Source organism: Ascaphus truei, chromosome 17 (assembly GCF_040206685.1).
Source record: "Ascaphus truei isolate aAscTru1 chromosome 17, aAscTru1.hap1, whole genome shotgun sequence".
Classification (NCBI taxonomy): Eukaryota; Metazoa; Chordata; class Amphibia; order Anura; family Ascaphidae; genus Ascaphus; species Ascaphus truei.
In genome coordinates this window covers 21,133,223-21,158,652 of record NC_134499.1, presented here as the reverse complement: position 1 = coordinate 21,158,652, position 25,430 = coordinate 21,133,223, and the positions used below count along the sequence as shown (strand labels likewise).

General features: G+C 40.2%; 1 protein-coding gene across 3 annotated transcripts in view; it reads left to right on the top strand.

Annotated features, from left to right (window-relative positions):
- ADAMTS9 (ADAM metallopeptidase with thrombospondin type 1 motif 9) overlaps positions 1 to 25,430 on the top strand; it is a 170,698-nt gene that overhangs the window by 128,335 nt on the left and 16,933 nt on the right. For 2 of the 3 annotated variants that reach the window (XM_075574259.1, XM_075574258.1), the window contains 7 exons: positions 12,592 to 12,762; positions 16,809 to 17,003; positions 19,090 to 19,222; positions 19,314 to 19,408; positions 19,509 to 19,603; positions 21,772 to 21,905; positions 25,053 to 25,144. In XM_075574259.1, coding sequence (XP_075430374.1) covers positions 12,592 to 12,762; positions 16,809 to 17,003; positions 19,090 to 19,222; positions 19,314 to 19,408; positions 19,509 to 19,603; positions 21,772 to 21,905; positions 25,053 to 25,144 — 915 coding nt within the window. Of the gene's footprint in view, positions 1 to 9,362; positions 9,452 to 12,591; positions 12,763 to 16,808; positions 17,004 to 19,089; positions 19,223 to 19,313; positions 19,409 to 19,508; positions 19,604 to 21,771; positions 21,906 to 25,052; positions 25,145 to 25,430 lie in introns of those variants that run through there. The other variant, XR_012788583.1, reaches the window with a different exon arrangement.

Sequence of the window (25,430 nt, the reverse complement as noted above, 5' to 3'; positions counted from 1 at the left end):
TGAGAGAAATGTGGAGGGAGATGTGCAGGGGTTTGGCGCCAAACCCAGATCCCCTGGAAAAGGAGCGGAGCGAAAGCCGAAAGCCCACCCACCTGTGCTGTGACTGGCCAACAGACAAGGCCACGTCACACTGAAAGAAGGAGTGCCCCTCCTCTTGTTTCCACCAGAGGGAGAGGGCACAAGGAGAGCCAATCAGGAGTGTCCTCCCCAGCGAAGGGAGGGACAGAAAGTGAGAGCGAGGAACTTCACTTTTGCCTGACTGTTGAAGAGCAAGGAGCTGAAACACTGAACTGTTCCACCCCTGAACTAAAAATGTCAGAGCTAAGCATGACCACGTTCCAGTTCCCAGGAGGCTTCCTGGTAGTGGAACTCGACGGCCAAGAGTACCTCCGGTCCCTGTGTATACACTACAGGACACCCGGACCGGCCCCAAGCACGAAGGGACGATGCCCTCAATGTGGCACGTTCTACTTGTGGCCTACTGAACCGTGGCCCATGATCAAGACCCCTCGGGGTGCCTCTCCGGGAACACTAACGGAGGTGGCGGAGACGACCGACGAGGCTGCCCTAGTTCCCTGCACCCCTGCCGAGGTGGGAACCAAGGCCCAGCCAACTATAGAGCCGAGCGGAGATCCGACGGGAATGAGCGCGACCGCAGTGAAGGTACCGGAGCGGGCCCGTTTCATACTACTACCCACTGGCGGTGCCGCAAAAGATCCAGGTGACTCCCTAGCGGAGGATCCGACCAAGTCGTCTTCGGAGGAAGAAGATGGCGTCTCATCGGTGGCGATGCGCCTACCGGCGAACCACCCCAGCTGTAACAAAGATGGCAGTCCACTTACCGGAGAGGGATCAGATGAGTCCAGACACCTCCCGACGGCGAGCGCTGTTGCGGCCTGAGGCCCGTAGAAGTCCCACGGCCGTGGTGACTCCCAGTGCGGCGGAGACGGCGTCGGAGGCGGATCCAGAGGGACCAGAGTACATCAGCCTGCAGCGGAGCGGTAAGGAGACTCCACCACCCCCTTACTCCCGCCAGGTGAAGACGGACCCTGCAGAGGACGAGAAGGAGAGGCGCGTGGCCTACTTACCCGTCCGCGGACCCGATGATCCACTACCACCCCTTCCGGTCCTCGACGCACTTCCGGTGCGTGACCACGGAGTGGATGGAGATTCCGCGGGCGGCAACGATGACGACACTTCTGGTTCCGGCTGGCACGGAGGACCGGCGGCCATCTTTGCGGCCCGAGGAGCCGCCATGGCGGCTGCACTGGCCACCCTTGAGCGCCACGGCGTTCGCAGAGGATCAAGGAGCTCAGCGGAGAGAGCAAGCAAGAAACTGCCAACTGGTCGCGGGATTACCCTCTTGCTGGACATGGAAATGGACATTGCCCCCGCCCAAGCCCCTAGCGCCCTTGCCCCGGCCACTGCCCCTGCCCCGTCACAAGTATTACCAACGAGACCTAGCGGGGATAAGTTAACGAAATATCCCAAGTACTCCAAGAACTTGCGGGATTGGGAGTTAAGTGATGAAGGATCTGATGGAGAGATACCGTATGCAAATGTAATTCGTATAACTAACGCTGTACCATTTTCTCCTGTATCTAGAGGGAGGGCCCGAGGGTCCCATACTACTGCTGAGGTCGGGACTGTAAGCACAGTGGTCCACAAAATGAACCCTACTAGGTACTTCAACGCCAAAGGGAGAAGAGATTGCTCGCGCTCTACAGAGGCGGGTACGTCCAGTGTCTCATCACAGGTGGAGTCGGAGGTAGATACTTATCAGAGTACGAGCACCGTGACAAGTGGTGAGCACCTGTTCACTGGGTACCATACAGGTATGGACCGCACCAGGTTCCTGTTAATCAGGAACAATATAGTTGATCATTGTGATCATTGGTGGGCGGTAGGTGCCTATACTCCTCAGGAGGTGGCGGATGAATTAGAACACCGGTACTAGGAGATAGAGCAGAAGATTATTCTTCCTAAGGGGCCTAGTATTCTGTATGACGATATTGCTCCGGTAGAACCAGAGTTTTGGGTACTGCCAAGCAGGGCGGGCCCTAAGAAACTGACCAAGTTGAGCCGGGCAGACAGAGCCATAATGTTCCGGTATAGACAGTCCCACGGTATGAGTATCCTTATGTGCCTGAACCCATAATGAGAGAAATTGAAGAGAACCGAGACAGTTGGCTCAGGGAGGCCGTACAAGAATACTTAAGAACAAAGTTTGGTAAGGCGGGTTACCACAATGAGGACCGAATCAGTGAGGTGGTCCGGGTCTGGAGTATAGGATGGTGCATATACATGCACAGTGTAATCTACCGGCCAGAATCTGGGTCGGTACAGCCCTACTATATAACTGTAACTGACCATAATGGGAGAAAGGTACGGAAGCCTGACCCAAAGCACTATTACTAGTTGGTTCTCCCCGTTGGGAGTACCCGGCTATTGTTGTTGTTACGCCATCTGGTGGATGGCTTGCTAATGTCCTAACATGCAATGTGTTGTTTCCCAGGTTTGCTCTCCGCAGGAGGTGCTGCTAAAGTTAGGTCCAAGTGAGGACCATTGGTTTCCACCAGAGGGAGAGTGTAGCCCCTGTAAGAAATAGTGGGCTACCAATCCTTCTCCTACTGGAGTAAGCCCTCTTAAGAGCTTACTCCAGGCGCCAGTAGTAATCATGGGTTTTTTCCCCCCACCAAGCCCTGCCTTGCTTGATAGAGGTAGGCCCCTGACTCTGTGGTAGGCCTGAGACAGAGGGGAGGTCCTGCTGACATCATAAGGGGCAGGGCTGTATCTATTTAGTGGGCTGCTCCTGTGTGTGTCTGAGTTAGTCAGTTCTGTTGGAGAGAAAGGAGTGTCAGTCTGGAGAGTGCAGGTCGTGAGTCTGATGAGAGAGGAGAATGTGACAGATAGTCCAGTCTGTCCTGGGAGCTGATGAGGAGTATGTGAGCTGCACAGTTCAGAGAGAGAGAGAGAGCTGAGTACATTTGGAGGAGACAGGAGAGAAGAACTCAGAGCCCGTCTGAGTAGAGCTGATACAGCTGTAGTGGACCAATGCCCCTCACCCTGCTGAGGGGGTGATGGGGGAGATCTAGCCTCACCCAGAGGGCCTACCCTCAGGTGGAGGTAGAGGTATTGAGGCCCCGTTACAGCCATCCTGCAGGGGTACAAATCCTGGAGGAGGAGGAGAGGAGGTCAGATACCTGTGTACTGCCGTGACTAATACTGCCCATGAACTGCTGCTGTGTGCTGCATCACTGAGATAAGACAATAAAGACATTGCTGTTTTATATAAGACTGTGTGAGATTGGAATCTCTCGCCCTGGGACCAGGGCTTTCTCTGGGAAGATTCCAACCTATCCCCTAGGTTGTGCCAGAGAATGGAGGCGCTGCACCACAACCACTAAAGAATGGAGGCATATACCGCAGAAGCCTGGCCCTTTTGTCCCCAATACCAACGCGGGAGACTCAGGCCCTCCTGTTCCAAGCAGATATGGACCACCATATACATGTAGCCAGCCCTCACTACACCCTAGAGGTCCAATCTGCGACCTGGGGAGGGCTGGGGGGGGACATGGGCTACACTGAATACGAGATATAACAACGCCTCAATTGCATATTATTTGCATCTCATCTGCGGCCCTGAAGAGACCATTCAAACATTCCCCATGTGTGCAAAATAATGTGAACATAATGTGGGCAGAGTCAGCCTGGGGGAGGTTCCTCTGTATGTACTCCAGGATGTTTTACAATTTGGACATCTCAATGTATATGACATATATGTTATGATGGTATGTTATTCTTCATTTTTTCTATGAATAATAAAGAAACCCTAAAAACTTTTTTAATGACGCCAAGTGGTGATGTATTTCTTAAAGAAGCATTTGGTGACGTTCCCCACATGTGCTGTTTGTATTACATTTGACAGCGAGCCTGCGATGCATGCTCAAGACACACTCCGTTCTTGTAGTATGTTGCTTCAAATTATGTCAGTAATAAATATTAAAGTGCAAGCCCAAATATACTTGTTTGAGTTGCTTCAATAATTCAGAGTTTATTTTACACAAGGATGTCTTAAGAGGGCTTTTCTAGGGCAGATTTATTCACAGTTTAGGAACAGTATAGTTGGACAAATATCTGTCATATTTTACCCCTAACATCTCTGCCAAAATAAGTCATTTTGCTCTGAACTACAAGGAACATCCACTCAGGGGAGTAATGAGTAAATCATGCTGAAAGAACAAATAGTCTGTAAGGAGATTTTAACCCTTAGGTAAAAAAAAATAAATATGTTGAGCTTGGTCAATTTGTAGTGTAAACTGTTGAACACCTTCAATATAGGGAGGGTAAGATATACTTTGCTTTCCAATAGGTTGCTGAATAGATTAAGATTAAAGGACTGTCATACTTTTCAAAACATGAAAGCTTGTACAGTTTGTAGAAGTGACTAATCCTAATGAAATGTACAATATTTCTGCATGTTTTAAGGCCCTGGCTCATGAATCACAATAGTTACTTAATTTATAGCTGGCATTTCTTTTTATGATCCTTTCGAAGAAGTGAGATGTTATTTTCATTGGGGGTAAATGAGCAGTAAACGGGCGTCTTTTCTAAATGAGCACAATTTTTCCTGTCAGTTATTGTAAGCCAATTCTGCTTCTTTGTGACAGCAAAGGTTTTAAGCAGAGGAAAAAGCAGAAGAGTAATCAAAATGAATTAGGTCCAATAAAACATGCCAGGATGGGTAATTTTAAGGGGATAATGTATGTTGTTTAGAGGATAAGTGCTAAATCTAACACTAAAGTCGAGATCACCTGCTCCTTCCATTTAGTTACTCTTGAAGCATCTGATATACAGGCATACCCCGCTTTAAGTACACTCACTTTAAGTACACTCGCGAGTAAGTACATATCGCCCAATAGGCAAACGGCAGCTCATGCATGTGCCTGTCATCACGTCCTGAACAGCAATACCGGCTCCCTACCTGTACCGAAGCTGTGCGCAAGCGGGGAGTCTATAGAGCCTGTTACAAATGCGTTATTTACATCAGTTATGCACGTATATACCAATTGCAGTACAGTACATGCATCGATAAGTGGGAAAAGGTAGTGCTTCACTTTAAGTACATTTTCGCTTTACATACATGCTCCGGTCCCATTGCGTACATTAATGCGGGGTATGCCTATACTTCCTACACGAAGGAGAAAGGTTAAGGACTGAATGGTGTATACTGTATTTATTCAGAGGAATCCTGTAAATTGGATAAATGTTTTGGATTGTGCTTTATGCAGATGTAATATTACTCAGTATTCCCAGAGTTTTGCTGCAGCCAAAGAAAGTCTATGGCGGTGAGAAGTTACATATTCTTATAAAGACATCGTGTGCACCTGCAACTCCGAGAACGCGAGTCGTGCTAAACGACATGTTTCGCTGCATATTTAAAAACCGTTGTTCCATTGGGTCTTTGAAATGTAACTCAACTAGACCCCTTTTGTCCATTCTTTAATATATTATTCAGATTAAATGTTTTAGTTCCCAATCGATGTTGAGACCCCCTGGATTGAGGGTATCCAAGGTCAGGATCTAAAACATTTCTCTTCGGGTCAATAGATTTTGACAATCTCCCCTTCTAATGGCTAATTGAATGTGCTCTATGGCACTAAAGGTAAATGAGTTGATATTTCCCTGAGGGCACTCCGAAAAGTTTCTTGACACCGGGAATCTGATATCTCATTTTTTATGGACCGTATATGCTCCATTATGCGTAACTTCAATGGCCGTATAGTCCTGCCTATATTGTTTTTACCGCACCCGCAGCTCAGAGTATAAATCCCAAAACTTCTATTATAAGTCATGAAACTCTTCATTTTGTATTTGAAACTTTGGATTCAACATTTTTTAACGTTCTAGTACAAACGCTGCAATAGCCGCATTTAAAGAAACCCAGACGTGATTGGAAACCCGTAGTCTGAGTTTTGGGAGAGGTGAATACGTTCGGTGATAGGTGTGCAGATAACGTTTTGGCACATCTGAAAACAAATTTAGGTTTATCTTTTAACAATATTTTTTAGATCTATGTCTAATTTAAGGATGTCCCTATATTTGTTGATAATAAATGTAATATCAGCATGTCTCCTGTGTTTAGTTATAAAAAAAAAAACAGTGATTTATCATCATTAGATGTATTGATTTTGGAATTATAAACTCAGATCTATTCACAAAATAAGCATGTTCAAAGGCCTTTTTCTATGTCGCAAGTTACACATCCTCTTTGAATAAATCTTAATGCAAGATCCCTAGACTGTTGTATGAATAGGTCAGTAGTCGAACAAATTTGCTTCAGTCTTAGGAATTGTCCCTTAGGGATTCCTTTAATAAGGGATCTAGCATGTCCACTGTCTGCTTTCAGAAAAACATTTTTTGAATTTTCTTTATGAAAAATATCGGATTAGATAGAATTATTAATATCAATAAACAAAGAAATGTCTAAATAATTAATATGATGCGTGTGCAAAGTAAAAGTGAACTGTAAATAATAATTGCAATTGAGGTACTCCACAAATTGTCCCAATAAAGAAACACCACCTTCCCAAACTAAAATAAGATCATCTATATCTCTACGGTAAAAAATTATATTTTAACGAAAGGTGTTGGTGGCTCCATAAATGAATGTGCTTACCCATTTACCCATAAATAAATTGGCATAAGATGGTGCAAATGATGTGCCCATCGCAGTGCCACGTGATTGTAAATAATAATGGGTGTTAAATAGGAAATAGTTGTGTGAGAAGGAATAAAACAGATTCAGGGATAAATGTGCTTTGTGCACGAGATGTCGGAAGTGTAAAAATAGTGTTGAATAGTAGAAATGCCATGAGTGTGCTCAATAATGGTATAAAGTGAAGTGACATCAAGAGTGACCCAAATGTAGTGTGGTGACCAAGTAAAGGAGATAAATAATTGAGAAGGTCCGTGGAGTCTCTCATATAAGAAGGCAATGAATGGACAAGTAGTTGAAGGAATTTGTCGATATATGGTATTGTATGTCTTTATTTATATAGCGCCATTAATGTACATAGCGCTTCACAGCAGTAATACATGTGCTAATCAAATAAATAACAGATAATATAAATAACAGATCATGGGAATAAGTGCTTTTTAAGGAAGAGGAGTCCCTGCTCCGAGGAGCTTACAGTCTAATTGGTAGGTAGGGAGAACGTACAGAGACAGTAGGAGGGAGTTCTGGTAAGTGCGTCTGCAGGGGGCCAAGCTTTATGTATCATGTGTTCAGAATAGCCACAGTTGAATATATCTAGTCAATCACCTAGAGACCCCATACTGGCTATAATTGGTCTCCCGAGTGGGAGGGTAAGGGTTTTATGTACCGTAGGAAGGTGATGGAAAATAGGGATAATGGGCTCCGCGACATACAAAAATGACCTCTCATTTGCGTTGATAACCCACAATAACACTCCCAGATCTAGAGTACTTCTGAGTTGACTCAGAAAAGTACTAGTAGGATCTGACTTGAGTTTTAGATACAATTGATAGTTACTCAGTTGTCTAATGACTTCATTCTTATAATCATTACAATTTTGAATGACAACTGCTCCGCCCTTGTCGGCATTTGTTCCTGCAGAGACATGTTATTGTGATAATTGGTGGGAAAAATTGTGCCCTTGTGCCATGGTATATAAGTCTCTCTCTACTAATTTTTCGGAAGTTTTTATATGAGGCCCTTTACTGTGTGTCGGATAAAAGGTAGATCTTGTTCTTAAACTTTAATGAACTGAACCTAGAAGAAAGGAAGATGCATCGTCATCGATATTAACAATATCAGACTGGTCATCAAGAAGTGAATTCATATCCTGTAGCGCACACAGATCTGAAAAGGTGTTTAACTCGCATCCACAGGGGACGCATGCAGGAGGAGGGATGAGCGGCTCTAGGGAAGGAGCAGCTCAGTCTGCGCACCGGGGGAGGCGGGACTAACACCATCGGATTTTTTTTAGAATTAAAGAATTTTTTAAGTGTGATTTTCCTCACAAATTTTTGTACGTCAATAATAGTTTCAAAAAGCCCAAAGTCATAAGGGGCAAAATGTAGACCCTTATTGAGTAAGTTTAACTCTGTGTTAGTAAATTCGACTCCTGATCCATATTAATATATATATATATATATATATACACAGTTATTCTGTGCTGTTGACGCTACATTTATTTTTCTTATGTTCATTTATATTATATCGATGCTATATTTTTCAATTATGTGCAGTTATACATACTTTTCCATGTTATTTTGCTCTGGGACAATTGTTCTTTCTTTCGGTTAGAATACAATGCATCTATAATGGTATCAATTGGATTACATTATGTGTTTACCATACAGTTATTTTTTTTATTATTATTTATTTTTTCTTTGATACCGCATTCAGTCATATAATCTATAACAAATATGTAGATTAAGATAATTCTTTGATATATTTGTATACTATAAATATTGTTATATCATCCTCAGGCTATATTTATATATATTTAGGCTATAATATCTTTCCTGTTGATTTTGATGTACCATCTGTTTTCACTGACGAGTGCTGTTGTTTTTAAATCAATGTATGTTATGTATTTGCGCTTGGGTTTTGCGGCCTCCCACCAGAGGCGCCGCTATTGTGTTCCCAGTTATTACTTTTTGTGTTCCCCATCATGGGGGATACTTATCATATGAACACAGGAAACTGAGCTTTCTGATTGGAAGCTTGCGCTATTTATTGGATCATCCTTCTGATGTCCAATACTCTTTGACAAAGCGCTACGAAGCGTGAAACGCGTTAGAGGCTGCCCACTGTGTGTTTTTTCACTTGTTGCCATGTAACATATTGAGCAATAAACCTTTTTCCATTGCGATCCAGTCTACCATCCCTTTTTGCTGTGCATCGTGTCATCCCTCCCTTATGGGAGGACTTCCATAATTATTAGCAAAGCATATCAGAATTAAAATAACTATCTACTATTTTACACCCTTGCTCCATACATCTAGGTACTGTATGTTTAATAGCTTGTCATATGTACACCACTGAAACTCTTCATTGCAAAATTCACATGAAGAAATAGTACACCATATGTAATTCATATTGCACATGCAAGGCATTTTCTGCAGTCTATTTAGTCATACAGTATGCAGTAGATCTCAGCAGGCCATTGTACTTAGCAAATTGAAGTTAAGAGCTTGAGTATGTTGAACGGCCTTTAGACCTGTACATTCTGAACCCTGTACTGATTAGGAATCCAATCAACCAGCTTTAAAAAGGAAGGCCCAGAATATAGTGCAATATGCACTAATTCCAGTGTCCCCTCTCTCCTCAGCCCGACGACCAATAGAAGGCTTTCTGAGTGGACATTGGAATTAAGCTGGTCCTGAGTCTCCATTTAACCATACTGTTTAGGGAGTCCTGGTGAGTATGGGGTTCATGTACTATAATAGAACATATAAGTGACTAAAACCTGTAAAGTCATTGGAAATAAATTATCTTAAGCCGATGTACAGCTATTCTCCTTAAAAAAAAAATGGTATGACCACATCAAGGAATGTCATTGCTAATACATATAAAGTGTTTTTATTATAATCAAATGATAGAAAATAGCTGACAGTCCATAATTAAATTCGACATATTCAGTTAATATTGGTGTAATTATGATGTGACAATTAAAGGTGTTGTTCCTTTGTTTACATTAGGGTCCTCACAGGGTCTACTGAAAAACATTACATGCCAGGCTTATCCTGGGCCTCAATACTACCCACAATCCCTCCTACTTTCTAAATTATTCTGGGCCTCAATACTACCCACAATCCCTCCTACTTTCTAAAGTCTCTATATGGCTTATTTTCTGTTTTTGGAATGTATTCTAGAATAGATATTCCTGTTTCTCCACAACCAGCAGTATCTGCTTATCTGTGCAGGGATTTACTCCTGCAATCTGACTTGTATTTATGCTAAAGTATACAGCAGTGTCACAATGTATGCAGGCAACCATAAGGACTCCTCCTTTCTGCCTCCCTTTCTATTTTCCATTGTGTTGAAGGCATGGCCTGCCATCCAGTGGACATATCTATGAACTGCATATACGTGGAACCCTTATTCATGAGCTGTTTAAATGTGTCTGATTATAATAATAATAATATTTAAATTATTATTAGGTGTGCCTGATTATTGAAATAAAGCAATGCATGCAGTGATTTATTAAAGTAAATATTTAGATCCTACCAAAATATGATTCGGGACCCTGCGACTATCATGGAAAAGTGGGGTAAACTCCAGGATTAGAGAAATAGAAAGTAATAGCCCCATGCAAAGCCCTTCAGTTCTCATGCTTTTAATTATAAATGACAGGGAGGAAAAACCCTGCCAAGCTATGAAACTTTAGATGGTAAGAAATTTCCATCAAATAAAAAGGAAGTAGAAGCATTGGTAATGAGTCTATAAAGAAGTAATATCCATTTTATTACTAAACATATTGAATTCATTGTGAGCAATCTCGTTAATCTTAGCCCGTTATAAATATTCTTCCGTTCTACCCCTGAATAGTACAACACTGACACACTGTGGTCATAAAAAAGGTCTTGTTCAATTTTCTATTCAGTTGCGCCGGGCAGATTTGATCCTGATTGCAAACTCCTCTTCTGTGGCTCTGCTACAATTTGTGTCATATTCATTCATTGAAAAGTAAATCCGAGTAGAATTAGAGTGGATCTAGTTCACATAATAGGGGAATGATCTGACTTGAATCTGTTTTTGAAATCTCCCATCTCACCACCTACACGAGCAATATCCTCCTGAATCACACATATGTTATCAGGGCAAAAGAGGAGTAATTCTGGGGCCAAATAACCCGTGTACACCATACATTTTGGGGGTACAGTATATGTTTTAAAGTCTTTCCGGCTACAAAACCAGGACACAGGTAGTGCAATAAAACGGCACCAGATTTACCAATGGAAACCATGCCAATGATTTCACTAGGATTCCTTTTCTTTGATAAGTTTTTTTGCTACACATTTGCGCTGGTTTTAAAGCTGGGGGGTTTTGTTAATTGACCCTCTTTGTATCAAAAGATAAGTCACATTGAAAAGCCCCTCTGCCACGTCTTGTGCAGTTTCTTTTGCCCAGAATTGCCCCACTTTTGCCTTGATACATATACTGTACCAGTAAGAGGGATTTTACTAAAGGTTTGGGGGAAGTCAGTTAAAAGGTGTTAAAGCAGCAAAATATGTGGACTCTTATGGGATTTACTTTTTTTATATTTTTTTTTTTTAATTCTACTCTTAATACCATTTTTAATGAGTTTTAATATACTGAGCATCCTGTGAGTGCTACAGCAGGTTTTAGCCACCTCCCAAGCAGTGGAAGATATTCAGACATTTACCTGTTTGTGATTTGTTGCCAATGTTCCTAGCAGTTTGAGCTGTAAACTGTAACAATAGATAATGTTACCTTTGTAATAGAAGGATACATTGTAGCTGTTGAGTTACACTGACTGAAGGATTGATTGAAACTGAAATACAGCCATTATGTTAGGCACACAATCAGAATTTGTACACATTTATAACAGGAGCACCAAACAATTGCCAGCTTAGTTAAGACAGTAGAATGATACATTGTCACATGCTTTACATATACAAATAAGAAACAAAAGGGGAGAGGGGGGTATAGTATAAGCACAAACCACTTAATAAAATCTCCAATCAAATTTACTAACAGAAACTAAAGCAACCTTAGAAGTGATACAGCTTAATAAGAATATGTTTGCTTGTGGCTGACAGGACATGCACTGGTGTTATACTCACATATGGTGGTGACCTCATGAATGTAGATAGTACAGGCATACCTCGCATTAACGTACACAATGGGACCGGAGCATGTATGTAAAGCGAAAATGTACTTAAAGTGAAGCACTACCTTTTTCCCACTTATCGATGCATGTTCTGTACTGCAATCGTCATATACGTGCATAACTGATGTAAATATCGCATTTGTACCAGGCTCTATACTTTCCCCGCTTGCGCACAGCTTCGGTACAGGTAGGGAGCTGGTATTGCTGTTCAGGACGTGCTGACAGGCGCATGCGTGAGCTGCTGTTTGCCTATTGGGCGATATATACTTACTCGCGAGTGTACTTAAAGTGAGTGTCCTTAAAGCGGGGTATGCCTGTATATTCCAGCCTGATTTATGCCTGCTCTTAGTATACAAATTAAAAGCTGATCTGTGTAATGGGTGAAATGTAGGTGATTGGTTGTTTCTGGTGTGTAAATAAATGTACATTATTAACACATGCTAAATAAAAAAAAAACCATAATGCATATTAAACAATATATATTGAGTTGTTAATATTGAAGGATGGAGCATGCACTGTATCATGAGTTATTTTATTGAAGGAGCTCCTATACTCAGTGAATGCTATGTACATTTGCTTAATGGCACAATTGAATATTCAATGTATATTGAATCAATTAGATACTAACTTTATAATGCAAAACAAATATTAAAAAGCCGTGTTGCTGATTGCTAACATAAGTTCTATTTTGTTCTGTTTTTAGTGCAGCAAGACTTGTGGAGAAGGAATCAGGTATCGAAAAGTCACCTGTGTACATCCCGAAAAAGAGGAGGCCTCCAGCGTTCACTGTGAGGAAAACAAAAGACCAGCAGATGTGGAAAACTGCAGTTTACAAGCTTGTGAATACATTTGGATAACTGGAGAATGGTCGGAGGTGATATTTCTGGGATACAGTGTTTGGTGTTTAATTTTTAATTTGATTGTAAACAAGAGGTTACATTTGTTAGTGTTTTCTATACAAAGTCAAAATGCCTCATATCTGTAACCACTTACCAATATGTAAGTTGATGAATGGACTAAATAAATAAAATAATAAAACTATTTGATTTATTCATTCCATTTTACTCATAGTTTATGACAATACCAGAATGTACAACTTAATGCAGGGGTGCGCAAACTTTTCACCCTGCGCCCCCGGCTCGGGCCCCCCTTGGCTCGGTTCCGGTGTCGCAAGGTAATGTGACGCCACGTTGCCATGGCAATGCAACATCACGTGAACCCACAGTGTTATTTGACGCCGGGTTGCCATGGCCACGCGTCGCCCATCACAAAGGTAAGGAAAATTGCAGAGGCCTCACATGTTCCCCCAGCCTTTAATTTAAATGCCTGCGGGGCCTCTGTAACCACCGCACCCCTCCCCCCCAGAACATCTCTTGCCCCCCTCTTTGCGCACCCCTGATAGTGAAAACTTACAAATTGACTGTGACACTTTGTTTCCTCCAAGTCAGAGCAACCTTTTTCATGGTTCCTTGCTTTTCTGTGTTGAAAAGTCAAAGCGCGAGATTCGCTAAGGTCTATTGCGGGCTAACGAACCTTATTCAGCGTTAACTGTCTTTCACGTCAATAGCAGTTAACACCAGTGCGGTTGCATTACCCCACAACAGACCTTAGTGTATCTCCTCCATAGACAGCCTGTATTGATTATATCATCACATAGATATATGGATGGGAACATTTCCTTTTAAATGTTTCTATTGATTTGAATAGTCTCTATATACAAACCTGTGAATATCCATTCACAGAACGCAATATTTGGAATTTCCCATATTTTGTGATATACTTACCGATTACTTCTAATCATAGTTGAAAGAAGCGATGGCAGTAAATAGTTTTTTTTCTGGTGCTTGGTGTGTAGTAATGCCAGGTGCAATGCCTCAAAAAAAGTATTAAGAAAACGCAGGTTAAAACAAGTCAACATGCTCTTTAGCACTCTGAATGTATTTTGATATTTTTAATAAAGTTTACACATTGCATAATGTGCACTTAATTAATCCAACTTTACTCCTCCAAGATTTATTTGGAATTCCACATATAAAAAAAGAAACGATCACTAAAATACTACACAGTACAGTTCTGTGGCTAGCAACGTACATAAACATGCATTTTCAATTATGTATAATAAGTTGCAATATTAACTTATGGAGTAAAAGTGTAAATTAATGAATAAGGTACATTTCCTGAGCAGGAATTAAACTCAGGCTGATATAGGTACTATATTGTATTTCACCCTACAGATTATTATTTTATTGCTCATATACTTTCAATGCTTGGCTGATCTGGGTAACTATTACCTATAGAAAGCTGCATGTTATCTTTTCTATAAAATTAACTAGAGCGGTTTCCTAAAATGAATACAGTGTCCATTGATCCGGGCAGGTGACATGTAGGGATTAATTGGGTTTTGTTCTTGTATTCACCCTTTTGATTGTTTAGTACTATAGAAAACAAATTCATTCATGTTAATTCCATTCCACGGAATACCTGTAGAATCCTTTTCATTGGCAAGTCATATTTGAATTGTTTGTATGGGATACTGAAAAGGCTCAGGTATGAGTCACATGGTGCTGATGCTGTATGGTAATTATATGTATCAATTAATATTTTCTATGTAAATTGCACTTCAGCTGCCGAGTGCGAGTTGACTTTAACCTCACTTATTGTATCTAGAAAATACATGAAGTGTATCAAACTTTTTTAAAAAAGCTTTAAAAAAATGTAGTAGATGTATCTGATAATGCAAGCATGATTTTACTAAATCTTTATTGCTGAGACGGTAGGGGCAAGGTAGCTGGCATATTAAAGGTTAAGCCCAGCCATTGCCCCTACTAGTCCAGACGGGTGCCCTGGTTCTCGCATAGTATTCCCATCTTATTGTGGATAAAATGGCTGACTTGTGTGATACAGTTTGCTCTGTTGCAGTTGTTTCCCCAATGCATACAGTATATAATGTAATGTGTTTGAATTACTCCTTTGTGCGTTGAGTGGGTACTTTACTTAGCTAGGACACAAGAAAACTGGGCCCAGCCCCAACTGACGCAGTTCCTAGTGGTCAGTTTTAATTTCTCACTCTCCTAAAGCACTGTCACTGCCCATGGCACTGATTGGCCCATCATGGGTGAGCCCTCGCCCTGTGATTGGCTTTTGCAGCATTCGGGCTGTGATTGGCCCTGACGTAGCATCTGTTGATTGGTCGGCAGCCTTTCTTCATAGTTTCAGATGGAGACCAAGGTCTATTTAACCCCCTGCCTATCTCCATTCCACAGTCTATCAGGAGTTCCTCCTGACTTTGGTTAGTAGGTGTAGAACACACAAAGTTTTCCCAGCACTCCAAATAAATACGAGAAAGTAAGTGATAGTTGAAATACTGATTTGTATTAGTGAGCAAAAGTAAATAACATAGAATGACACTGTGCATAAAGTGCAAATCACATTATAATACTAACAAGAAAGAGAGGGATGGTGAGGGAAGGGGGGGAATGTGATATCACTAAAAAGTGAGGGATATGAGAAAGAAATCCCTAGCAGGGAAGGAATTAAGTGCGGTGAGAAGCAGGGGGCAACGTTTCGGGGTCACTTACCCCTTCTACTGGTCCATTCCCATAGCCACCACAAAGTGGGACTATGGTACTTCCCGACTCCCTCACAGCCAAATCCTCCCAATGTAAAAGCAAATGAACAAATGTCCAACACTACTGTAAACAGGCAGGTGCAAGCAATATTCAGTTAAATAGACTCACATAATATGTATGTTAATCTAATGCACTAGACACCTGACAAACCATAAGAGCCTGATAATGGAGAACACATGAGTGTATATAGTACAAACGATAATCAGTCTTTGCAGTCTAAACTTGCTTTATATAACTCCTTCGTTCTGTCTGCCATTTGTTATCCCGGTGTAAATTGTTCTGGTCTCCCGTGACAATTGCCACCATAGAATGTCTTAAATAATGTGAACCAAAGTGCTCAGAATCGGAATTAAAAAAGCTTCAATACACATCGAAAATGTTAAAACTGAACATACTGCTGCGGCAGCTTTTAATCTAACGTTCGCCGGGAGCGCCGCGGATCTGCTCTCCGTTTAAAAACGGATTTTCCAGCGCGGCGGCCACTTCAATAGATAAGCGCTATTGGCGCTTACTATTGAAAGTGCCCGAGGCGCGGGAAAACCGGCCGGTTTTCGGCCGAAGACTGCCGCGCCGTCCGCGCTATTTTTAAAATGCGGGGGCAGCCGCATTACGTTTAGCCTGGTCGCCTCTGTATGTCATTGCTACGTTTAATTAAAAAACAAAAACAAAAGCAGTGTTTAATTACGTTTCAGTGCCGTGATGAGGCAGCTATAGAATATCTAAAAAAAATTATCATCATTTAACAGTTAAAATTAAGGTACAATATTTTTTTATTTCATTTGAATTGTTGTATAAAATTATTTGTTTCACATTTTTTCAAATTGTGAGTTTCCCAAATGTGTGCTGTTATCTTATAATAAAGATAAGGGGATGCTGCACACCATACAGTAATAATATATACAGATAATTTTACGGGTGCTCCTGGTCCAAGGAAAACCTGTGAGATAATCCAAGTAAATATGTAAGAAGGGAAGAAACAGGGCACTATGGATTTCAAACAAAGTGAATTTATTCTGACAAGGAATCGACATTCCGGTCAGTATGTCGGCCTTTCTCTTGCCATTAACTCTTGAGAAAGGCCGACATACTGGCGAAACGTCAATTCCTTGGCAGAATAAATTCACTTTATTTGAATTTCGTAGTGCCCTGTTTCTTTCCCTTTAATGCCATCTTATTAAAGATATCATTTTTTATCAGAAGGAATAATCACAATGGATCATATCTAAAAATTGTATTTATTTATTTTGTGTGGGTTTTCGGCAATAATTGACAGATCGCTTTGTTTTAACAGTGTTCAGTGACATGTGGTAAGGGCTACAAGCAGAGACTTGTATCTTGCAGTGAAGTGTACTCTGGAAAGGACAACTATGAGTATGGTTACCAAAGTTCAGCAAATTGCCCGGGTACACAACCACCAAATGTCCGTAGCTGCTACCTGGGAGAATGTCCTATTTTGGCATCTTGGAGAGTTGGAAACTGGGGAAAAGTAAGTACAGTATAGTGTTAAATAGTTTGTGTGCATGAATGTGATATTTGGGACTTCTCAAAATGGATTTACATACTACAACATATGCTAATGAAGCAGTGCCACTCTACAAGACACCTGCAAGCGCTGGGAGACACATCATAGCACAATTACTTGATGGGCCTTAAGGTGTCCGATTCGAGAAGGTGCCTTAGGGAGTGGCACAGCTTGGTAAATATACAGTAGCCCAGTATGTCATGAAACATATTGAGATGTATTTGTACTGATTGTACCATGATTGTATGATTAAGGCACAATTGGTGCTTAACATATGATGGCAAAAAACATGGGTCACATAATTACCTTTTCATGCTACTACATGAAGCGACTGCCAATCACATACTTTAAGGTCAATATTGCAAGTTATGGCCACGATTTATTAAAATTACATTATTTATATGAATCCAATTGAGGTCAAACTTGCAAATAAAAGATAACTCAACAAATACTGGCTAGGTTACATTTCCATAATCAACCAGTGTCACCATTGGCTGTTATAATACTATGTCCAACCATTAAAGAAATTAAGGGGCAAATTTAAGGTGAGTTGTTAGCCCCTGAACAGGCATTAGCTGCAATTGACTTGAATGGCAGTTACAGTAACACTTGTTTTGGATGCGTTTACCCACAGCTTACCTTAATGAATCTGCCCCATAGTTGGTATTTTCCAATTTGCAAAGCCTACCCACTAACCGATACCCTGTGACCAAATGGTAGAATGGAAATGGATTCAGTTTGGCCGTCAATAAGCCAGCAAATTTTACATTTCAACTTGTACACATACAGTATAAGGGAAATAAAAGTAATTCAGAAAAACTCATCTACAGTATGAAGAACATGTTTATGCAGAAAAGTTTATCACAACCTGCAATCGAAAGTCTACCAATAAAATAGGAAAATGCAGATATATCGGCTTAAGTGTCACCTGAACAGTGAAGCCACCTCTATCATACTAGGAAAATGCTCTATTTCATACCGCATTGTGGGGTGAGAAGTAAACCCAAAAGGACTAAAATTCATAACACGGAATAAAAGACGGGCAAAACAAAATGTGAAATTCCATCGTTTTTTGCATTTTGTCATCAAATTGTCATAGTATTCTCAAACTTCAGTTAAAAACATTGTCTGGCAAATTTAATTCTCACCCTATTGTGTGCTATTATACGAACCTATAAATAAGCCGTTTCCACTGACCGGTGAGGCACCGGCAACGAAGTTGTCCAGAAAGTCCAGTTATTGTCAGTCATAACGGTCAAGCGCTGTCTGCAAGTGAAACAAAAGTGTAAATACTGAATACCACTCCAACTCTCACATTATTGCAACTTGAAAAGAAATATATTTAATATAATATAACAAATGGCAAAACACTTCCATTTAACAATCTAATACGCAACAAACTATCCAAAAGTTGAAAAACATAAAAACAACACAAAACTCATTGAAGGCCGTGATGTACAAACAGTTATACTGACACCGTGGATACTGTGGATTACCAATCAAAACCCGATTAAGCAGTGAATAATTATAACTGCCACTTAGATGCCACAGTAAAGGTTGTTCTACGGTGTTTGTTACAGTAGTTACCAATTTAGATTAATTTTACATATTTAATTTCTCTAAAATGATTCAAGCAAATAGTCCGAAAAATTTGTACAGATTGCAAAATAATACATTTCATGTTTTATATCAAGAATCTGGTCGGACTGTTTCTTTTTTTATCACTTTAAAAAATGAATTTGAAGAAGGGCGCTGTACTGATTTTGGTTGAAACTTCTGGCAGATCTAAGTTAGGACTGCAGAATGGTACACTCAAAATTTCATCAGAATCGGTCAAGGAGTTTGGCTTCTGGAGAGAGAAACACAGACAAAAACAAAACACAGACAAAAACAAAACACACCCAAAATGTCCACAAAGTCTAGTTGAATGTTTTTTCTTTGCTCGCTCATTCAATTATAGCATTTGGAGTATCCGTTCTCCATTATGTGATGATACGGACACTACAGTAACATTATTGACAGGCACACATTCCAATCTTGTGTTTTTTAGTGCTCAGTAACTTGTGGAGCAGGAGTTATGCAGCGCTCTGTGCAATGCTTAACTAACGACGATCTGCCCAGCAACTCGTGCGCCATGGATGTGAAACCTGAAGAAAAGAAGCCATGTCACAAAACACATGAGTGTAAGCTCCTATATGATGCACTCGGGCAGAGCCTATTTAGTTTCTGCTAACTAATAAGCCATTTATTTACAACATGTGTATTATCTTTCAGGTGATTTACCAAGAAGTTGTCACGATGTTAAAAGACTCAAAAGTGTCCATGAGGATGGTGAACATTACATTGCAATTCAAGAAAAAATACAACAGGTGAAGATCACTTGTTTGTGTGTGTTTTTATTTTTTCTTGCTTAGGAGGGTTTGGTGACTGTTACTACAGATATTACAAATATGAATTGGGCTCTTTCAGATATATTGTGCTGGAATGCAGTCGGAAAGCCCTAAGGAGTATGTGACTCTGATGAGCGATGATGCAGAAAATTTTTCTGAAGTATTTGGCTACAGGTAAAATGGAAATGATTGAATTTGAGGCCCTCATTGGTATGTTTAGCCATTTCACAATAGTTGTTTGACCAATAACCAAGTGTTTGTAACCATGTATCTGCCATTGTAACTCTGACCAGGACATACTTGAAAACGAGAGGTAACTCTCAATGTATTACTTCCTGGTAAAACGTTTTATAAATAAATGCTATGAACAGCGCTATTTTCAACACAAGGTTCCCAAGATACTTACAGGTTAATTTACAGGTGTTCATTTCAGGGTTTTTAAAGAGGCAGTCCTTGCGGCACTTAAACCAAAGATATATATATATATATATATTAAATATATGTAGCTTTGAATTACCTTTATGGAAAATGAATACCTAAACAGCTGATCGATTAGTTCTCCCATGATCGATCAGCAAAATCCTGCTTCCCAGGGTTCACTAAATAACTGCCTTTCAGTTTCAATTCAATCCTTCAGTCAGTGTTACTCAGCAACTACAATGTATTCTTATATCACTACGGTAACATTATCTATTGTTACAGTTTGCAGCTCAGACTACAGGGAATATTGACAACAAATTGTTACAAACAACTTGCACTACTGGGGAGGTGTGCTAAAACCTGCTATAGAAATCAAAGGATACGCAGTATAATAACAAAGTAGGGCTAAACACAAAAGAATCAGGATATATGCAACTTGGGATGCCCCAACTGAATGAGGACAAAGGTAAATACAACAGAAAAAAGATATGGGTGATGCAGGCAAAAAAAAACCTAGTCAGGGTAACAGCATATAGAACAAGAGGGTAACCGAGCACACCAAACACAAGATCCAACAGGGTTACTGCAAAAAGATCATTTTAATGACTGAACAGTCATAGAACATCCAACGTTTCGGTGACTAGCACTTTCATCAGGGAAGTCCCTGATCCCTGATGAAGGTGCTAGTCACCGAAACATTGGATGTTCTATGACTGTTCAGACATTAAAATGATCTTTTTGGACTAATCCTCTTGCATCTTGTGTTTGGTGTGCTCGGCTACCCTCTTGTTCTGTATAATAACAACTCATTAAAAATACCATTAAGAGTCTAAAAAAAAAATGTTAAAGAAAAGTCAGTATTATCTAATACTACAGAACTGATTTATTTAAAAACACACACCTGTATGATATTGCATTGATTGATCCTTTAAAGGTATTTAAATGGCCTTCCAATAAGAAGCTGCAATGACGACGTGGCTTTGTATTGGCCTGCCGGACCCGTGAAATATGGAGGCTATTTATTTTACTTGGTGGGAGTTTTTAAAACCAATATTTTCATTGTTTCAGTATCATGGGAATTGGGGCGTCCCTGTAGCTGAAAATAGAATACAGGCATACCCCGCTTTAAGTACACTCACTTTAAGTACACTTGCGAGTAAGTACATATCGCCCAATAGGCAAACGGCAGCTCACGCATGCGCCTGTCATCACGTCCTGAACAGCAATACCGGCTCCCTACCTGCACCGAAGCTGTGCGCAAGCGGGGAGATAATAGCGCCTGTTACTAATGCGTTATTTACATCAGTTATGCACGTATATGACGATTGCAGCACAGTACAAGCATCGATAAGTGGGGAAAGGTAGTGCTTCACTTTAAGTACATTTTCGCTTTACATACATGCTCCGGTCCCATTGCGTACGTTAATGCGGGGTATGCCTGTATGTTAAAACAATGCTAATGTTCTTTGCTGAGGTTTTAAAATGCTAATATCAGTTTTAGATATATGATTTTTAACACGCAAGTCTGAAAAATGGAAAATAGAATATAAGAGTACTGAATCTTTACATTTAAATGATTTTTTTAAAATAACATGTATGCTTCAAGGATATCTGCATTTTATAACTTATATGTAAGGTACAGTATCTTCTTTTAGATTTGATGCATCTGTCCCTATTTGAATTATACTTCCCTGCTTTGTGCTTTGCATTACATCTCTGTAAAGTACCGCTTGCAGAAACACACATGAATACATACACACATACATGTGCATCAACGTAACAATAAAAAGACAATTGATACATAGCATCAGTATTATTAACTATATAACAATATGTACGGCTGCTTTCACCACCTCTATGTCATAAAGAAAATCATCACTTTGCACAAGTGTCATCAATTGATATCATTTCTTTTCATCTAGATTACACAATCCCACTGAATGCCCATATAATGGAAGCAGAAGGGAAGATTGCCAGTGCAGAAGAGATTACACAGCAGCCGGATTTTCTACCTTCAGCAAAGTGAGGCTGGATCTGGCCACTTTGCAGATTATAAGTGAGTACATAAATAAGTGAGTATTTCAGCTTGTTCCTCTTCTTTGCCCAAAGTTCTCTAGTCTCAGGCAACGCAGGTGGAGAAAAACAAAAATAGGAACCAGCACTACAAATATAGCAAGATTGAAATTCTCGCATATATTGTAGCATTTTGCTTTGATTTATTTAGAGCAGAAAGGCTTTTTTGATAATGTTGGATTTCGAGACTGAATTGTCTCTTCCCTGGGCAGGAACATTCAGATAAAGTCCAAATGGAAAATAGACTGAGTGATATTCTATATCAGCTGAAGTGGCAGATTGAAATTTCCCATTGACCTCAGTAGGGAATTCTGGATGAAAATGACCTGATCAGCTGCTTGGTGGATATACTGCAGAATAAGCCCCCAAGAAGGGGTGCTCAACTGCAATCATCAAGCCCCCCCAACAGGTCAGGTTTTCAGGATATCCCAGCTTCAGCACAGGTAGCTCAAAGAGAGGCTCAGTCAGACCGTCTGTAATTTTATTAGCGTTATCCTTGTTTTTTTTTCCCTCTCCAGAGAAATCCCTTATTTAGTTCATTGACATCACTATGGCAAACAATGTATTTAATAACCAATGAAACAGAAATATTAGGAATCCCTCCAGTGCTTATGACCCAATGGGAAGCCTTTAAGGTATTTAATGTTTGAAATAGTCTTTAGGCCGATATTTAGTAACTTTTGCTATGCCGTATGCCGACACATTCCCGCGCCGGAAGGCACTCCATGGCCCATTCACTAGTTAATTCCTGATTTTATTAGGAGTGTCTATTTTTTTTTTAAAATCTAGATGTCTCCAAAGAGGCTTTATAGATATTTGTGGGTCAAATATCATGTGTTATCAAATGTAAACTATCCTACAAAATGCCCTTTAGTTGTCGTGACTGTTTACTTGACTCAAATGATCCCCTTAACAGTAAACATGTCCCAATGATTCACAACAGCTTAACTCCACCTGGCTGTGTAGCCCTCTGCTTTACAGCTTACTTATGCTATGTAAGTGCCAGGTAAATTTACTTTGATGAGCAAGGAACAGTGCGAGCCTCGTAGCCCTAAAGGGTCTGCTTTATTTAATCAGCATACATCCAGGACCTCATTAAAAGACATCCTAAACTTAAAAGGCAATGAATAACAATAAGTGAAGATTATTCAATTAAGATAACTGGTAAACTTAGATATTGCCAATGCTAATTTATCACCAGTACACTACATGTGACCTGATGGTTCCCATTTATGTCCCCCCCCCCCACCCCCTTTTTTTCTTTCTGTACCCCTCAAGTGAAAAATCAATGAAAATATTTGAAGAAAAAAAAAATCAATGAATAACAAATTATTAAACGTTAGTTCGGAATCTCACACAAACATGAAATGAAAACAAAATTAGGAAGGATGTGTGTTCTACCTACTGTATTAACTAGAGCAGGCACCTAAAGAATGGAAGTGACATAGGCTTAAATCAGGTTATTGGTGCCTGTTTGTAGCATGTTAATTTGTAAACATAGGAGATTAACTAATCTCTGATTAGAGGTATCAGCGTTTATTCAAGTCAATGGCAGTTGGGATCAGGCTCTGATACCTCTAATCCGTAATCAATAAATCATAACCATAGTGATCTGAAAGATGGGGCGGGTTTCAGTTATTGTACTTTCTCCAGTCTGTGCGATATCACTGTATGGTGTGCAGCGCTTTGCTCTTCTCTTTTATGACATGTTATATTTCAAAGTAGGATCAAGGGTAAAGATAAAAGAAATAATTGATTGACATGTATTGTCCTATTCAGGGTCCTCACTGAACTTTTTTTTTAGTTACCAAATGAACATCTGCTTGAAGTGTGAGAACACTTAAGCAAGCCAACTAAAGTTGCTCAGTAAATAAATGTTGTTTTGTGAACTATTAGGGATAGTCCCTTTAAACCAAAAGATCAATTATTTGCATAAAAAAAAGATTCAAAATCATCCTTTTTTTAACATTCTTATTCTATATGTACTAGAAATGCAAGCAGGGGAGGATGTGTACAAGTAAACAATATTATATGACTATAGCCTGAAATACACAGGAGTAATGCCTTATTTATGTCTAGCACGATAGAGTTAATTAACACAGAAGTTGTGTGTGTTGCAGTATCTTTTCATTTCAATTATTACAAATGCTTGGTGGTTGAAAGCTGTAAAAAAAAAAGTTTTTTGTAAAGATATTTTCTTTAAAGTTATAAAGATTACATTACATGACTAATCATTTCAATATGAGCTTTCAAATGAAGGACAATTGGCCGTGGCAGAGCTTGGCTATTTTAAATCTTACAGTAATTGGTTATATGACCTGTAAATGTTCAGGTTGGAATGTATTTGTATACTACGTGCCCTATCTTTATAGCATTTCTTCCACCTCCTGCAGTCAAACAAGACTTTAGCTGCAAAGTAGGACATCATGTTTTATTGCATTGGTTTCCAAATATGTGCAGAAGTTTAAATGTTTCAAAATGGAAGGCCCTGTCACCATGAGATGAAATGTTTCGTAAGTCAACTTTTATTCATTCCGGAAACTTTCATTAGGAAAAGACAATCACTGCACAAAAAAGTGTCCTTTTATGTCCATCTCAGTGCAGCGCGGCACACAGAGCCCTAAAGAACTTGCAGTCTGGTACCTGAGATACTGTACATAAAAGGCCTTATTTACTAAGATACACTCTGGAGCCAGAAGACATTTTATGGCTCATTCATCTAAATGGACCATATGGTGTGTTCTTGTGTCAGAATGTGTTTTATGGAGTCGCCACACCTAGTACAGTAAATATGGCGAGCACTGCCTTGTCCGAAGTACAGGTTGCAAGCCATGTTTCTTCTCCACTTTAGAAGTCAATCTCTTATCCACAACGCTTATCCTTCTCCCTATAGTAAAGTAGATTGTGTAACGTATTACCCTCTCCCAGAAGATGGCCTGCGATGGCCTGAGAATCCAGTGATTCTCTGGAATCCAACTGCAACAAGGTCATAATTGCCGAGCTGATAACTTCCTGTGAACCAAACATCATTTGGCAGGTTTTTTTCCCAGTCAATCAACAACCTATTGGATTTATTGAATAGAACTAAACATGTTGAACTGATTTCTGAACTGTGTGTTCTTTTGCACAGCCACTGATTTACAGTTTGCACAAACTCACGATGGAAGACCCGTTCCCTTTGCCACAGCTGGAGATTGTTACAGTGCCGCCAAGTGCCCTCAGGTAATAGAACGTTCTTTTAATAGGAGATGCATATTTAACCCTTTCATTTCACTTCGTATGCACCAATGGAGTTGACATATTGGTGAAATCGTGTCTCTAAAGCAGCATCGCTGCCTTGGGGGAGATTAAATGTGCCTTTCTTGAAACGAGTACGGAGCATTGCACACCGTTTTGTACATCTCCAGCCTCCCACAGTGCATTCTTTGGAGAGAAAATAGAATTTAAAGCATACTGTACAACATTTGCAGAGCTTCAACATGAGTAAACTGATCATTGTATACTTTAT